The 16,971-nt window shown below is 43.2% G+C and overlaps 1 protein-coding gene across 1 annotated transcript in view; it reads right to left on the minus strand.

The window, feature by feature from the left end:
• Window positions 1-16,209, minus strand: part of PPARGC1A (PPARG coactivator 1 alpha) — a 366,906-nt gene extending 350,697 nt beyond the window's left edge. Inside the window, exon 1 of the mRNA XM_063157723.1 lies at window positions 16,050-16,209. Coding sequence (XP_063013793.1) covers window positions 16,050-16,136 — 87 coding nt within the window. The 5' untranslated portion in view covers window positions 16,137-16,209. The remainder of the gene's footprint in view (window positions 1-16,049) is intronic.
• Between the last annotated feature and the right edge of the window lie 762 nt (window positions 16,210-16,971).

The raw sequence follows: 16,971 nt of genomic DNA on the forward strand, positions 1-16,971 counted from the left end.
CTTACATTAAGAATTTCATTAAGGCACTCATATGAAAGTTATTGTAGAAAATGTTGTAGATGGAATTTCTAATGCTTCACAGTAGAGCATTTAGAGTTACTACACAGACAAACACATCTAAATTAACATAAATTAGGCATTTCAATGTCTACATTTATTTTGGCTTTAAGCTAGATTACCAATTTTTAAAAAATTTGAAAACCCTAGACCTGACAACAACTCTTTTTCCTTCATGAGCCAGCCTTGCCCCTGTGGCCAGGATGGGATCCTGGGTGCATGGGGAAGAATGTGGCCAACAGTTCAGGAAGGTGATCCTGCCCCTCCACTTGGCTCTATCCAGGCCACATCTGGAGTGCTGCCCCCAGGTGTGGGCTTCTCCAGACAAGGAGGACAAGGAGCTACTGGAGAGGATCAGTGGAGGGCACAGAGATGATGAGGGCTCTGGAGCATCTCTGTTCTGAGAAGAGACTGCAGGAGCTGGGCCTGTTCTGTCTGGAGAAGAGAAGACTGAGAGGGGATCTCATCAATACACACAAGTGTCCCCAAGGGGGGTGCCAAGAGGATGGTGCCAGATTCCTTTCTGTGGTTCCCTGCAGCAGAACAAGCAGCAATGGCCATAAACTAAACCACAAGATCCACCTCAACACAAGGATGAACATTACATTGAAGGTGCAGAACACTGGAAAAGGCTGCCCAGAGAAGTCAGGGAGTCTCCCTCTCTGGAGACATCCAAAACCCATTGGATGAGCTCCTGTGTCACCTGTCCTTGGCAGGGGGGTTGGACTGGATGATCTCCAGAGGGCCATTCCAACCTCATGATGCTGTGCTCCTGTGATCTGGACAGTAGACAGGATGATGGCCACACCTGCCAACTTGTAGTTACTAATCCACTACAAGACAGTGCTACCTATCTCTGTTGCCTTTGTTATTTGAGCTAGTTAATTTTAAACTATCTCAAATGTTCCTACACAGCACTGTATATTTTAGGAGAACTTCACTAAATTATGAAAGGCACCTTCAGAGAACAAGCCTTTGACAAATATTATCCTAAGTCCTCTGGGCTCAGCTCTAAATACAGTCATCATTGCCAAATCAAAACTCTTCGTGGTCACTGACAGCTTACAGGGAATTATTTCAGGCTGTTTTATCTCATGTAAGTTTCACACAGATATCAGGACAGGCCTGTTCCAGTGTTCAATTTCAGCTTACAAAAAATCTGCAAGCAAAATACATGTCATCAAATCAGATTGGGAAACCGAGCCCTGCACTGTGGAAATACATAAGAAACTGACCATGCTACGTTTGTTTCCAAAAACTTTTACAGTAGTCTGTATAAGTTTTCAAAGTCTTGCCTGTGATTTACAAACATTATAAGCATACATTATTAAAAGAGACATCAGTTACAATAATCAGTTTCTGTGACTACTGGCAATTCTCTGCATAATCCAGTCTAGCAAGGGTCCCATCCAGCTTTCCCTGAAATGTGGTTGCAAGCTGTCTTCACACATTAAGTATCAGAGGCACGCATGTCAGAAGACATAGATTCCTGTTGTTTAATATTTGGTTGCTCAAAAAACTCGAAAATTCAGTGAAAACTAAATAATTAGCTGTTGAAAGTCAGCCCTATTTAAGATGTCTAAAGCTGAGCTTCAAAAATGTGATCACTCAAAATCATTACTTCCTTGCAAATGGGAAAGGGAAAAAATAAAAATCACAATCTCAATGCACATCTACAAAAATTCATTCACTATCTATAGCTCTTCAGTGAGGGAAAATCCACACCTACTGAAAAAAGAAGCTCCCGATGTTTTCATCTCAAATCTTTCCCAGAAAAAGCTCTTCATTGTTATTTACACAGCACCTCTCTCCGTTTAGTGCTTTTACAGCAAACAGGCTGAATTCAGAGAGTCTCTGGAGGCTGCAGCTGACCCAGGCTACCACCCCTACAGACCTCTAGCTGCTCATCATCACTTCTTGATGGTCACATCACCACATCACCAGGCTCTCTCAAAAGGAATGCAGGTTTGCTTGCTGTTGTAAAGATTCATAACAGTAGAATTTTTTCAGTGTTCTATTAGTTTAGGTCATTTTGGAAGAACCAGGTTAGGGAGCAAATGAGTGAGCAGTTAAGCTTGACAATTTGGGTGGAGAGCCTTCTGTCCCAAAGCCACAGAAACACAATGGGGCAGCACAGGTGAACAACTGGCATGGTAACTTAGCACACCTGACTGCAGATCACACCACGCTGAAACCACTACAGGCAATCACTGATGCTAAAATACATGGATTTGACTCTTCCTTGCTTGCTTGCTCTTGAGCCTGTTTGGATAAAATAAAGTACTAAGCTGCAGATCAATTCACAGAAAATGTAATATATGTACAGGTAGGCTATACCCTGGATAGTCACAACTCAGTTAATTCAGCAAGTATTGACAAACACAAGTTACTCAATGTGAGCTCTCATTGTGACACTGCAGCAAAAAATGAATTTGAACCTTGAAGAAGAGCAAGAAGAGAAGCAGGTAAATGCATTCTTCTCTGTAGCACTGACAGCATTGTAGAGACCAATACTGAAGTACCATCTTGTGCTTCTGGCATCTGATTTTCCTGAAGGGAAATCAAAATTTGGAAGGAAAACAGAGAAGTTATGCAAATGTACTTGAAGTCTGCAAAAAATGTCCTCTGGTAAGAGTCTTAAAGAGGTCACTTTGATTAGCTTAGAAAAAAGAAATTACACACTGGTGTCTTGAGTTAAAGTACTTTTTGTAGGTAGAAACAAAAACATACTGAAGGGCTTCCCAACCTACCAGGTCAAGTCATAAAGAGAACTTTTGCCTAGAAAATGAATATTGAGAAACTCTAATGAAAACCAAGACCTGCTAAAGACAGCAAACAATGAGAATGATTAACCAATACAGTAAGTAGCAAAAGCTTTACTGAATGCTTGATGCCTTCCTTCAGATAAATACTTGTATTTTGTGAAATATTTTGGTCAAAATAAATTCCAACACTAAGCACAATTTTCAATTCAATAGAGAGATAACTGAATAGTAAGTTGTGACTGAATCACCTGGTCAAACTCTGGCTAAATCTCTGCCTTTATGAAATCGTATTATTCTCAAAACCAAATCTCCTCCATTTCCTCTACACATGCAAATGTGAAACATGCAAATTACAAACATGATCAGTTCTTAAAACAATTCTTAAAAAGACATCTTTAATTTGCTGTATATTTTACTTCTGAGGACAAGACAGCTACAGAGTTTATCACCTTAGCTACCTTGGTTCTATCATTTCACTCCGACAGTGTTATCTCCTTGTCTCCCACACAAGAGTCATGCTGTTATCAAAGTCTTTCTCGCTAAACAATTATTTCCTTTTATGATTTCTTCTGGCTGGTCAAAGATAAGGGCTTACAGTGAGGTTGATTAGTGTTGCAAACAAATAGGAGTAATACTAGAGCAGATATAACTAAGCTGAAGTAATCAGCACTATTAATAACCTTTTGATTTCTAATCAAATACAGCTCTGACTTTTGCTGCCACTTTGCTTTACATCTTCTAAACTACAGAAGAATTAATATTTTATAAAATATTCTCAATATGCCAGTCCTTTTATTCTCTTGTTTGCTTTTTGTCTTACACTTAATAATCTTCACTAAGAAAAAATAAAAATAACAAATCTATTTTAAAAAGTTCCATACTTTATACTGCCTTTCCTGGTATGAAATTCTGCATTTTTTAAAATTTAGTGACATTTCTGAAGAGTGTAAAATCACATTTCTTCATATTTGCATTAGAAAAGAACCCAACATAAAGACACAAAACCAACCAAACAGCCACCCTTGCTTGAGACATACAACTGGCAAAACCCAGTTCATACAGTTAACATATGGCAAAACTATATCCAAAAATAGGAACCTGACCTGTCAGGCCTTAGAAACCTGCCCTGCAGGTAGTGCTGCCACATCCTTTCATAATCCTGGGCAACTGGTAATCCAACAGATGCTCATTCTGCTCAAGGAATGGGCAATGTGCCTTACAGAAAACACCTAAAACCACGAAAAATACATCATCTCCTCATCCTCTGCAAATCCTGATGGACAACATACTCTTCCAAACATGCAAAGTCTTTCACTGGAACTCTCTAAGAGGGATTCCATCCACAGCACCAAGTAAGCCCTGTGGCTCAAACTACTCATGGCAGAAGCTCAGTGGTTTCATGGACATCTATGTTTGTCATCTCCACGAGTATAATTGTTTTATAATGGTCTCTCCATGATCTTTCCAAATATTCCTTTTTTCCTCATGTGAAAAAAAAAAGGCTGCAAAATGTATGCATAACAATCTCTTTTTTTCCTGCTTGCATTGCTATTTTACGCTTGCAATAGTCTTAGGAAAGTTGAATGCTGCTCAATGAGTTCATAGTTCATTCAGACATGAAGGTTTAGTGGCAATTCCAGAGACACTTCTGCACACTTGGGGTGTCATTGCTCCATTCATTGTGCAGCCCCAGTATGTGCACAGGGACAACATCCTTGCTTCAGGATGCTCTAATGAACAGATTCCCATTTCATATGACACTTATTTGCAACAAGAGTAACAGAAATAAAACAAGTTGGCTTGTTTAATTTTTGAATTTTTGTAATCTATCAAATTTAATTTTTAAAAGTAATTTTAACAGCAATTGCTGCTGTTTGCCAGTTTCCATATTTGCCATTTATTTTATGTAACAATCAAGAACAAGTAGAATTAGAAAAGAATCTAAAACTTTCTTCACATGAAAAGCTCTCTTTTCCACAAAACTGGGTTGTCTACCAGCAGACTTAAAAATAGACAGACATCAATGTTAAAGATACAAATGACTATAATAAACACAAAAGGGAAAGTAGTATCTGAAATGTGGCAAATATTTTTCAGTTTTCACCTAAAGAATTCCTTCCAGAGATGAAAGTCAAAGATGAAGAAAACAAAAAATTTACTGAGATATGTGTCAAAGGTTGGCCCATTCAGATTTGAAAAGACTGTGGGCATCCTTACAAAATGGCAAGACAGCAATATTATTACACAACATGCACCAAAATAAACCAGCCATTTTTATTTTCCATTTTTGTCTCATTGTAGAGAGTAAGTATTTCTTCTTTTCATTTTTAACATTGTTTTAAAAGTTAATGTGCAATTGAAATGTTCTTTTTATTGTGGATATACCCAAAATTTTCTTTATAATGTTGTTTGCTTGGATCTGTCCAAGTTCATGTTCATAAAAAGACCCAGTTTGTTTTCTTAAGGTATCCTCTAACCACACAGTAAATAAATTAAAAAATAAAGTATTCATTAAAAAAAAAAATCATAAATGACCCCTAATTAACTTTACTTCCAAAAAAAGCCACACATCTGTTTTCACAGTTGGACATGATTCAACCACTGGTAACCAGAAAAAAGCCTCAGCGTGTTAAAATATTCTAGCCAAAAACTGACACTCCAGCAAAGATGGCTACTCTGCCAGCACAATCTGAGCAGCTGTGAGGACAACCTTTATTTATTCTGAAAGGGCATCAGACTTCCTGATGCTATTACTATTAAACCAGCAAATCTTATTGGAAAGACACCACTGGTTGAAAATGGACAATGCAAAAGCACAACATGCATTTTACCAATCAAGCAGATTATAATTATGTGAGAACAGTGATGTATAATAATCCACTCTCTACCCACTTTTCTATAACAGATTCTGCAGGGCTCAGCTCCTAGAAAAAATTTCTTTTAAATTATTTTTAATACAGCTGTTATTATGAGCGTCAGAAAAATCAATTAACGATGCTGCCCTAACTCTTTAGGAAAAAAAGGACTTAGATAAATAGAAAAAGATTATGCTATTTCTTTTACAGCATTATTCTTATTCTGTAAGTGACATCAAAGAGCCACAACCCCCTCCTTTCTTTTCCCCCCTCTTTTGGCTTTGACATCACACAGAGAGAAAAGTATTCCTTTCACTGTCTCTTGTATAGCTGGAGCATCCAAGCTCTGCATATTGTTATCACTTTCTATCCTTGAATATGAATTATTTTAATCCTCCAGCAATTAACAGTCTTTTGGATGAAAATTAAAAAAGGCTGGGAGTGCAACCTTACTTTTGTTTTGCTAATTTATTTGGTCAGTAGTTCATTTTGTCATTGTTTCAGTGTGTGCATGTCTTATTTAATTTATTTTTTTTTTACCATTACATGTTTACACCTATCTTTTTTTCCCTTTTCTTTAAACCTGGAGTTTCCCACTCTCAAATATTTTTCATGGAAGGCTTTCTGTAGTAATTTTGCATTTTAGAGCAAAACCTATGCATTTAACCACACAGCCTTTTAGTCTGGAGAAGAGTAATCATCTTTTATTTGTAAAACCATTTTAAAAAGAGAGAGAATGGACTGCCACAGGAGAATTGGCAGGCTTCCTTTACCATGACCAGGTCTCCTTGATCTCCTCACTGCTTTCTTGCTCCCCCCACCACAATTACCATCAATACTTGTAATGTGTTCAAAGCATGGCAAGTTCTTGACAAACAAGACAGAAGCAAAGTTCTCTGTCCTCAAGCTACAGCTGTTGAAGGCCCTAATCCAATACACCACACATCCATTTATAACCTGTAGGCATTCCCTTGACTTCCAAGGGTTTACTCTTGAGCAATTAAGTGATCTGCTGGATCAAGGCCTAAGCAAACTGAGACATGTAGGCAGATACAATAACGAGTATCATGAATGACAAGTCAAAGTTTAGCAGATATATCAATTCACAATGTGCTGTTTGTCTCAAAAAATATAATTTAAAAAAGAGACAGAAGAAGAAAGGAAATGGTTGAAGTAAATGATCTCGTTGGAGTGAGTTTGTGAGTTTTACAATCCAAATAAAGCTCTGACATTGTGAGTTGCTCAGTCCAGGGAGCCTGTGACAACTGTGGATATGTTTCATGAAGCCATGCACACATTCTTAAAATGAAGTTCCATCAACTCTTCAGGAATCATTATATCAGACACACATTCTAAGCTTCAAACACATTCTAACTTGCAAACACAAAGAATCACAACATTGACCTGCTCTAGCCCAAGTCAGTTTGCTCTGAAAGACACAAAAAAAGGGCCAAACAAATAAATGGATTTATAGTCAAAATGAGAAGGCAAGTGAATTTTTACAACCAACAGCTGCCTCAAAAATAAAATTAGGAAAAACCTCCATCTTAAACAATCAGCTCCAAACAATCATGGTTTCAAAAGAAGGCTAAAAGGTTGACTACAGGACCCTGAATTGCAAGCTATACTATTCCCATTCTGTCTTTTTTTTTTCCCTTAATTACTTCAATGTTTGGTAGAGTGAAGCAAATTAGAAAATACATCATTAGTCTTTTTTTAATTATTAGAACAATAAAAAGCAATTGTTTATCTGATCTACAGACTGATATGGCAGTCTGTAGATCAGATGTACAAGTATGGCAGCGGACACCAACCTAAAGAAACAAGCAACAGATGAATAGAGTGAAACGCAGCAGAGTGAGGAATGGGGTTTTAGTCAGTTTGTTCTGCAGATTTCCAAGTGCAAAATGGGATTGTACATTTGTAATAATTAGACAACAATGGCTTTCAAGACACCAGGTAGATGAAAGCCTACGTGATCCTCCTCAATGGGCTCATGACTTCAATGAGAGAAAGGGGAAAGCATGCGATAGCAAAAAGTGCTTGTTCAGGGAATCAACTCAGCAAGCATCAAATCCAGCATCAGTAATAAACAAAAAGAGGTGGTATTAATGGTAAACAGGGAAAAACTAAATTATGCAAAGGCTTTAAAATGACAAGAGGTGTAAAGTCTACAGTACTAAATGAAACAAAGTATGGACTTCAATTTGTTGTACTTTTACATAAGGGTAGGAGAGTAGGTAGGGGCAATCGAGACACTATGTACAACCAGGGCTTATGCTGTATACAGAATGGATGGATACATTGGGGTTACTGTGAGAAAAAGGCTGATTAATTCACAGTGACAGAAAATCATGTAGGTGGTGACTTTAGGGTCAGAGCTTTAGGGGATCAGAAATAAACAAATATGCAAGCCAGTATGTAGAAAATCATCAGAATTTAGAAATAGCCTCTTTGAAAGGAAGGGGTTGAAAATGATGCTTGGATTACATCCTTTAGTGACATGAAGAAGGTCTCTGCAATGGGAAGAGACTGAGTGTGATTCTGGACTCTTTCTCACACTGATTTTGTCTGTGGATTGGTATTTTTCCAGGCATTAATAACTCTGTATAATACAGAAACAGCTCACAGCAACTGACAGTGGAAAACTTTCTTCGTGAAATTCACACTAGGAAACTCATTAAAGTTCAATATATTACCTCCCCCTACAGTAGAGACTGACAGCATTCACTCATTCTATCAACTGCAATAATGTCTCTTCTCTTCTTTATCCTTATAATAACCAGAACATAGATCATGAGGTCAAAAGTGGCAGAAAAATTTACATCACCTTCAGCAGGCTTTGCATACAGCCCACAACACTTACTCTTAATTCTTCCCTCCTCCACAATTTCAATCCTAATCTACTAATTCCAGAGTATTGTGAAACTCTCTAATCAGCAGCAGCAGCAGCATGATTTGTGGTTCAGTGCTACCCTTCTGAAACATTTGTACAGGTGAACATAACCATAAAAGTATGAGAAAAGCTTCATACAAGGACAACAGAGGGAATCTAGAGTTTAAAAAATCCATATATTTTCTGGCATGTATTTTGTGAGGGGGATGATTAAATATTCTATAAGCAATTAGTAAATTGTCAATAGAATTCAATAAACGTTGTTTAAAAAAAAACTAATTATTTGTTACAATAACTACCAACTATTGCCATTTTGTTTGTGAAGGTTTGTAAACTACTTCCATTTGAGAAGTAATTGATTCCATTTTTATCATTTGCCCAAGTTTATGTGGTTGTTCACATCCAAAGAGATGATAACATCTATTTGCAGCAAATTATACATTAAATTCCTCATTCAAAAGCTGTAATGGAAAACAAAATGCTAATTTGTGCTGTAAACGGAAGTACAGAATCATAATCACTCATTGTTAACATTAGGAACTAAATTGCTCTTGCAAATAATAAAATGGGTTAAAAATGTGGAGAGCTTTAGCAAGGCAAAGTACCAGTGCCTCTTATTCACTCCTGTTATATTACAAGTGATGAAACGAACCTTTCCTCTCCATGCCAGCACAAACTGCCCCTTTTTGAGGGGAGGAATAATGGCCTTATGATTGCAGCATAAGGGTGCATGCCAGGTGACCTGCTCTATCCACAAGCCTCCAACCAGCCTCCCAAATATGGGCTTGCATGCACTCTCTGCTAGACAAACTCAGCTGGATGCAAGGACTGTCTGCACAAGCAAGCACTGTAGAACTGCAAAACTGGAAGAGTCAGAGAGCTGGTGGAGGACCCGACGTCCTCGCTCCATGCTCTGCACCACACACTTCAAGGTACGGTTTGATTATTTAACTCCACCCTAGATCTGATCTCACCTCCTTAGCTGAATATAAATTTGTAGCTCAAATGTGCTTGGGGTACTCCTGGAACACCCCTCTCAGTCCAGCTTTATCCAGAAGGGATTCTGATCAATAGCAACGAGACCAGCCTACAACACTAACCAGAGCACAGCAGCGTTGGGATGAGCACAGCACGCTCCTGCCCTCAGGAGAAGTGCCAGCGTAGACACACCTCTCATCATTTTGGGTCACAGTGAGTTCACGTGGAACCGCAAATACCCAATTTCTCCTTCCAAAATTAGCACCAGTGTCACAAGTGCTATACCCAGAGCAAGGGTTGCTCTCCTATTAATCTGTCTTCACCTTAATTTTACCTTTGGAGAGGAGACAGTAACACACAGTGATGTAGCAGAAGGAGAATCTTAACTGCCACTTGTAGAGAACACAGAGCCTCAGACAAAAAATACCGTGGAATTATTTGGCTTCTGTCCTTTTTAGCAGTTTTACAGCCCTATAAGTTTTAAATGTACAAGGAGTTTTGCTCACACAGCAGACAGACACATCATAGGAAATTAAAAAACCACCGACACATTAGGACTGTGCACCTGCTCTTCCACATTTCATTAAGCCTCCACACCTAAATGTACGTCAGGTTCTCTCCTCCGTGCATCCGCTGTGCTGGTATCCCTCAGTGATACCTTCTGGTCATGGCGAGACAAACTGGATCACAAGCATCCACACCGCCTCAGGAAAAAACATTCAAAAACCCATTAACTTTTGGTGAGTCAGATCAGATCATTAAAATCTAAATTATAAGTGCCAGATAATATGTTAAAAAAACATGTAAATGTTTGTAAATAAGCTGCTATTTGTTATCAAGGCTTTCCTAGCTTATATTGTATAGCTCAAATCCATGTAAACTAGCTGATTTGCCAGCCTTTTCTGTTATTAGTATTAAAAAAATATAATTATGTTATCAAAAAATGAAAATTGCCTTTTAGGTGACCAAAAGAAAGTTCCACTTCTTCATGTAGTAAATCATTTTACTGCTGCCCTTTTATATTTAATACCCTTCTGCAGTACCCATTTATCTCTACACTAGCAAAGTGTACACATTGATTTCCTATGGTCTCTCTGGAAGAAGGTTCTGCTTCCCTGATGATGAGTACAAAGGGTGGATGACCCCATTCTCATTCCAATGCAAACCCTGCACTTTTACATTTCTGCTTAGACCACATGAACATTTGACCAGCTAAGAACTCCCTGCCCTCTTCCTTCAGAACACATTGCTAGAACTACTGACATTCTCTCCTGAACAAAACTGTATTTTTGAAAATCCTATCTCATGTATAAAGCACTGAACAGCATTAGTTCATCGCAGCCATAACTGTAACTCACAATCTGCACATGAATTTTTCCTCTAAAATTAGATGCAACAATAATATCTTGCCCATTTTCTGCATGTGCTTTAAAATTGTGCTATTGTGCTCTACTGTGTAACTATTCGGTTGCTGTTCTCTGGGGCATGAGGAAATGGTTCATTCTGAGTTTAAACTGTGCTTTTTTTCTGAGATGAACCTGCCATCAGAATACACTTTTCAAAGCTACTGTGTGGAAGGAGCAATTTAGGCATTAATCACTGCAAGAAAGGGAATCATGTTTAACAACATTTTTAATAAAGTCCTGTTTTACCTGTTACCTGTTTTTAATAAACTCCATCTTTCTCATTATCCTATCATTTATCATTTGCTGGGATGTCAAGAAAATAGGTGTCTTCAGTTTCACTTTCATTTCTACTGCTATGTTTTCAGCTTTGTGCACGAACACCCCTTGGAGTCAGGAAAACTTCAAATCCAGGATTCAGTCTTTTTTAAAATTACATAGTATTGTCTGTTAATACTAAACCAGGATTGCATTTTTTTCTTAACTAATTTAGTTTTGACAGCCTTCTTTTAATTTGCAGAGATGTTACAGGCTCTGTTAAAATGTAACTTCAGTTGAATGATTGTACTATTCCATTGGTTTTCACCATCAAATAATGTACAACTATTGACTGAGTCTTTTTCCATTTAATAAAAACATCTTCAAAAACCATAAAGTGCACTGTCCAATCTTGTACAGATTGGTATCTCTCATACACAGACATACCCAGTATATTCTCTACACGTGCAGGGCATTAACACAAATTAATCTAGCACGTTGCCAAACCTGCGTAGATTTCGTGTTCTACTACTCAAATAGCATTAAAGAAAAAAAAAAAAAAAAACAAACAGAAGATATGGAAACAAAAATAAGTCAAAAGGTCTGTTTTGGTCGATTGCCCCTGAGAAGTGGCCACTGGTCATACTCTAAGTAAAAGAATTTTACTTAGAGTAAAAATACTGGCACAAAGCTACACCAGGGCACTTCTGTCCCTGCTCATGTAAAGACAAAGAGGCAACCCACCAGGCTGGCTCTTAGCCTCATCTTTCACTGACTTACTAATTCCCACAGAATACATTTTGCCCAAGTATGTTGTACAGTGCACTGCTATGTTTGAAAACACAGCACAAAGAAAATGGTGCCAGTTACTAAGTCCACGGCTGAGAGTTGCAGGGAAAATAATGAAATAATGGCATCAATCTGGCAGCACACTCCTCATTTTACTTCCATACTGCAAGGATTTTGATGTCAAATTAAAATAAGTGTCCAGATTTATGTGTTAGTCATAGAATTTCATTCACAAAAACTACATTTCAAATTATTTTCAAGCACTTCCCAACCACATAGATTAGTAACACAACAACGTATCCAATCCTTAACTGGAGAATGAAAAATAATTAATACAAATAATGCTGCTAGTTCAGCATAGACAGATAATACCGAGAAATATTACTGCTCTTGCAAGGCTGAGCACCCCTTGCAGCACTTAGAAATAACTGTTATTTACTCATGACTACTAATTAAGAAATAGATGTAAAGAAAATTTCCAGAAGACACATTCAGGAAGGTTCTGGCAAAAAATAAAGAACCAGAAGTGACAGTCTAAAAACAAAGAATACAGAATAAATCAACAGGAAATCTGATGGATATTCCTTCATCTCAGTTTTATACACACTGGCAAGACAATATAGGTAAGTTTATGCAACCACAGTTCAAAGTTCTCAGGATTTAAGTCTACAAGTTTGACTGCTCTGGAATTTAGCATAATGGTTAAGTCCCTGTACCACAATAACTATAAAAAAAGACAGCAAGCTTCAGGAGAACACTCAATCTTTTTGAAGTTATCCTCAATAATGTGAAGTCTTATTTGTAACTGATATGGAGCCTTATATTCTGGAAGACTATCTAAGAAATTGATTCAAAACAGACTTCATAAAGTTTCTAGACACGATTTCTCCATTACAAGCATTTTTGCAATGCACTTTGAAATTTAATATGCAATGGAAAAGCTCCTTCCAAGAATATTACCAACAAATCACGCATATAAGCTTGTGCTTAAAAACGAACTGCAATAATGCACCAAAATATAAAGGTTGAAACACATCTCTCAAACTCCCTGAATTATAAAGCAAACATCATAGCTCCCTTCTCACAGCTGCCAGACAGTATATTAAGCTTCTAGAAGTCACTGTTCTGTTTAACCTGACTGGTTCCATTGTTGAGTTGTATTTTGATTACTTGTACTCTCATTACAGCCTTGAGATGCCAGGAAAAGATCCTCTGAGAAAGCTATGGCTGAGCCGCTATTGATATTATACAAGGGATCCTTTTACCTCGTATAAGATGTTGGAGTGCATCATATTGATTTGGAATAAAAAGCTATTTTTCCAGTAGTCAACCCATCCTCTCATATCAGCACTTTTTTTAAAAGTTTTTCTGTTTGCTGTTTTGTTTAAAACAAAACAAATTCTATTTCGGCTATGTTGCTAAATTTAGCAAGAAGGTTTGAAAGCTTTTTTTTTTTTTTTTAACTCAATTCAGGTAAAAACAAACAAACACGAATATGGCTGACAGTCAAGTCTGAGCCAAGTCTGCCTTTTCAAGTGCTAAAACTTGTAAGAAAAATGTATTTGCAGCAAAATCCCATATTCATTTTGATTTCATATTCAGACTAACATCTACCGCTAATCCTCAGCTGATGAATTTGACTGATATAAATGGTAACGTAATACGCAAAAGATGAAAATAGAAAGGAGCCTTGAGCACCAGAAAAGAATATGTGTCTTAAAAATTCCTCTCATCTTCACCCTGGAAGCTCTTGCAAGCTCATCTGTTCGTCCGTTGTAATGCTATGTAATGATTACACCTTCTCCTTCGAAACACCTTTCCTAATCATGCATATTTAATTCAACTTTGTGTATATATCCTACAGTTTATATAGTCCTGCTATAAATAGACCTTCTGCATTCTGAATTATCTCCCGCGTTTTCCCTGAGATACAGTTCAACACTGGTATTTAGAACAGATCAACTCTGGATTTGCCAGCACATCTTCCTGCTTCCATTGTGATACGGCTTGCTCTCCTGAAAGGGGATGTAAGGGAACCTATCATTTCACAATGACATTCTTTCACCGAACTGTTTCGCTACAGAATGAAACTAACTTTAGATAAAGGAGCTGGTTTAAACCTGATTTTATTGTCTGCGTTCCTAAGCATTTTCCCCCTCTGATGGTTTCAAAGGAGTCTTCGCTGTAACTGCCTGCCTTTTATACCAGGCATGAGCCCTTCTTAAATCCCAGCGACTTGCATGGGCTCGCATTTAGCAGGGCAGTAACGCGCGTTCCGTGCTCACACAGGCGCACGGGCACCGGCTGTGCCCTCGGGAGGTGCAGAGGAGCCCCCGCCCGAGCGGCTCGGGAGCCGCGGCCGCCCCGAGCCCCTGCGAGCGCCGCGTCCGGCGCCAACTCCCGCCGAGCGCCGGGCCCGGAGTGCGGGCAGCCCCGCCGCGCCTGCGAGCGCCGGCTGCGGCCGCGCCCTCCGGGCCCCGCACGGACCGGCCGAGCGCCGCTGCTGTCCCCGCCGGCCGCGGGGCTGCCCGGGGGCTCCGCCGAGCCACAGCGGCTCCGGCGCGCCCGGAGACGGCGCTTCAGCGCCGGCTCTATGCTTGATGCGCGTCTGGTCCCCACAGGAGCCCCCTCTCCCCGGCGCACGCCAGCCTGACTTGTTCCCCGCCGGGAAGGCTCTCCCGGCCGGGGCGGCACACCCGGCAGGCGGCTGCCCGGGCACGGAGCGGGCGCTGCCGCGATGGGCCCGGCGGGGTCCGCTCGCACCGGGACACAGCGACACGTCTGTATTGATTCGGCTGCCTCGGACGAGCAGGCTGTCAGGGCTTCGAGCCCCGCCGCGCCCGGGCTCCCCGGCCGGCCGCTGCCCAAGGGCGGCCCCGCTCCTCGCCGCTTGCAACTCCTGGAGCAGGGAAGTACGCGCGGCGTCTCCCTGCCTCGCCGTGAGGTGTAACCTCAGACTGTTCACTGACAGTTTGGGGGTCTCAGTCGCCTGGAAATTGGGGTCATAGGGCTGCACGTTTTCCCCTGAGCTCGCCGGTTCTGTCCCCCGCAGGGGAAGCGGGGAGGCGACCCCCTGGTCCCCCGGCGGGCACCACCGCCCGCACAGCCCGGGGCGCCTCTCGCCCGCTTCCATCCGCTGCCCAACTTTTCCTGTCACGCCAGCGCCAGAAAACCCCTTCCCCACGCACGCACGCACACACACCGATGTAGTTTATAAATGACAGTTGCCTGTAGACTTTCACCAGACAAGCAGCGGGGGCAGCAGACTACAACAGTTATTTAATTAAAGGCGCTTCGGAGGCTCCCAGAATAGCTCTCTACCTCTGAGGCGCGATTTCTGGTTTCCCCCCGCTCTCCCCCACCGCCTCGCCAGCCGCCCCCCGCTGCCCGAGCCCCGGCGCGGGCGGGAGGGACGGAGCCGGCCGGCGCTACCCGGCTGCGCGCTCCGCATTGCACAGTCATCAAAGTTAAGTGCGTGAAGGGGGGATCGGGGGTGAATCACAGAGAGAGATGGGTGAGCCGAACTATTTCCACCTAGGCAGGATCCGAAATTACGGATCTGGATGCGTCTGCAGCCATTTCTGCGGGAGGAGGAAGCGGGTGCGGGGGGTCCCTCTGGCACGCAGCCTGTCACTCGCATCCTGCTCCCCCCGCCCGGCAAACTCGCCCGGCCGCCTCTCCTGAACGCGGTCCCTCCGTGCAGCCGAGGGCAGGCTCGGGGCACTCCGATCGAGTTGCCCGCCTGAGCCCCGAGTTGCTCCCGGGCAACACACAGCCCTCCGCGGGCTAGGGCTCTCGCTCCTTAGAGCTCCTCACGCTCCTCTTCCTCACGGGAGGGAGGGGGCAGAGGCAAGCGGGCTGAAAGGCACACGGGAAGAGGATCTTTTCTCTCATTTCTTTCTTCGGCTGATTTAACCCTCCCACCTGCAACACACATGCTGAACAGAAACACTTCCAGACCCTTCCTGCACACACTGGCACCACCTTCGTTTTCCCCCGAGGAGCCGGGCGCAGCGGCGGCGAGCGCGCAGCACCGGCCACCTCTTACCTGGTTGTAGGAGGTCTCCCAGGAGGAGGTGTAGTTGTAAAAGAAGGAGGAGAAGCAAGCGTCTTCCGACAGCCCGCAGCCAGCCATCCTCCGGGCGCAAAACCTCTTCGGGAAGGCACGAGCAGCCCTCGCAAACTCTTGCCTCTTGCGCGGTCGCTGCCGCCGCCGGCGCTGCCCCCGCGGAGTGGTGCCGACGGCTTCGCGCTGGCGGCGGCCGGCGCGGTGCGTGCGGGGGAGCGGGGCTGGCCGGCCGGCCGGATGGATGGCTGGCTGGGCGGAGGGATGGAGGCGCGGGTACCGCGTGTGTCGGAGCGTGTGAGCGCGGCCGTTCGCGGCGGCACCGAGGGGCCGGGGCCGGTCACGTGCGCGCGCTCACTCCGCCGCCGCCGCCGCCGCCGGGGACGGGCCGCGCTACAGAGCCCGGCACCGGATCACCAGCGCCGGGCGCCCTCGCCATCCCCGCCCGGCCCCGCTCGCCAGCGCGGCCCCTGCGCACGGCAACGAGGGGGCGCCTGCGGAACCTGCGGCCGCACCGCGGCGGGGAAGGAGCGGGCAAGTGGCGACGCGCGTCCTCCCCCGCCGCGCCGGGGCAGCGCCGCCGCGGGCGGGCCCGCCCTCCCGGCCGCGGCCCGGCCTCCCCGCCCCGCCCCGCGCCCGGCCCCGCCGTGCCGAGCCGAGCCGCGCCGAGCTAAGCTGTGCCGTGCCGAGCCGAGCTGTGCCGCGCCGAGCCGAGCTGTGCTGCGCCGTGCCGAGCCGAGCCGAGCCGAGCCGTGCGCGCAGCACCGCGCCGCCAAAGTTGTGGCTCCGTCCGCAGCCGTGAGGGCACGGGCTCGACACCGGCGCCGCAGCCCGGCCGCTGGCGGCCGAGAAGGAGGGGGCGGGAAAACCGACGGGAAACTTCTCCAGAGCCGTCCTGGCAGGT

The sequence above is a fragment of the Melospiza melodia genome, chromosome 5, assembly GCF_035770615.1.
Source record: "Melospiza melodia melodia isolate bMelMel2 chromosome 5, bMelMel2.pri, whole genome shotgun sequence".
Lineage (NCBI taxonomy): Eukaryota > Metazoa > Chordata > Aves > Passeriformes > Passerellidae > Melospiza > Melospiza melodia.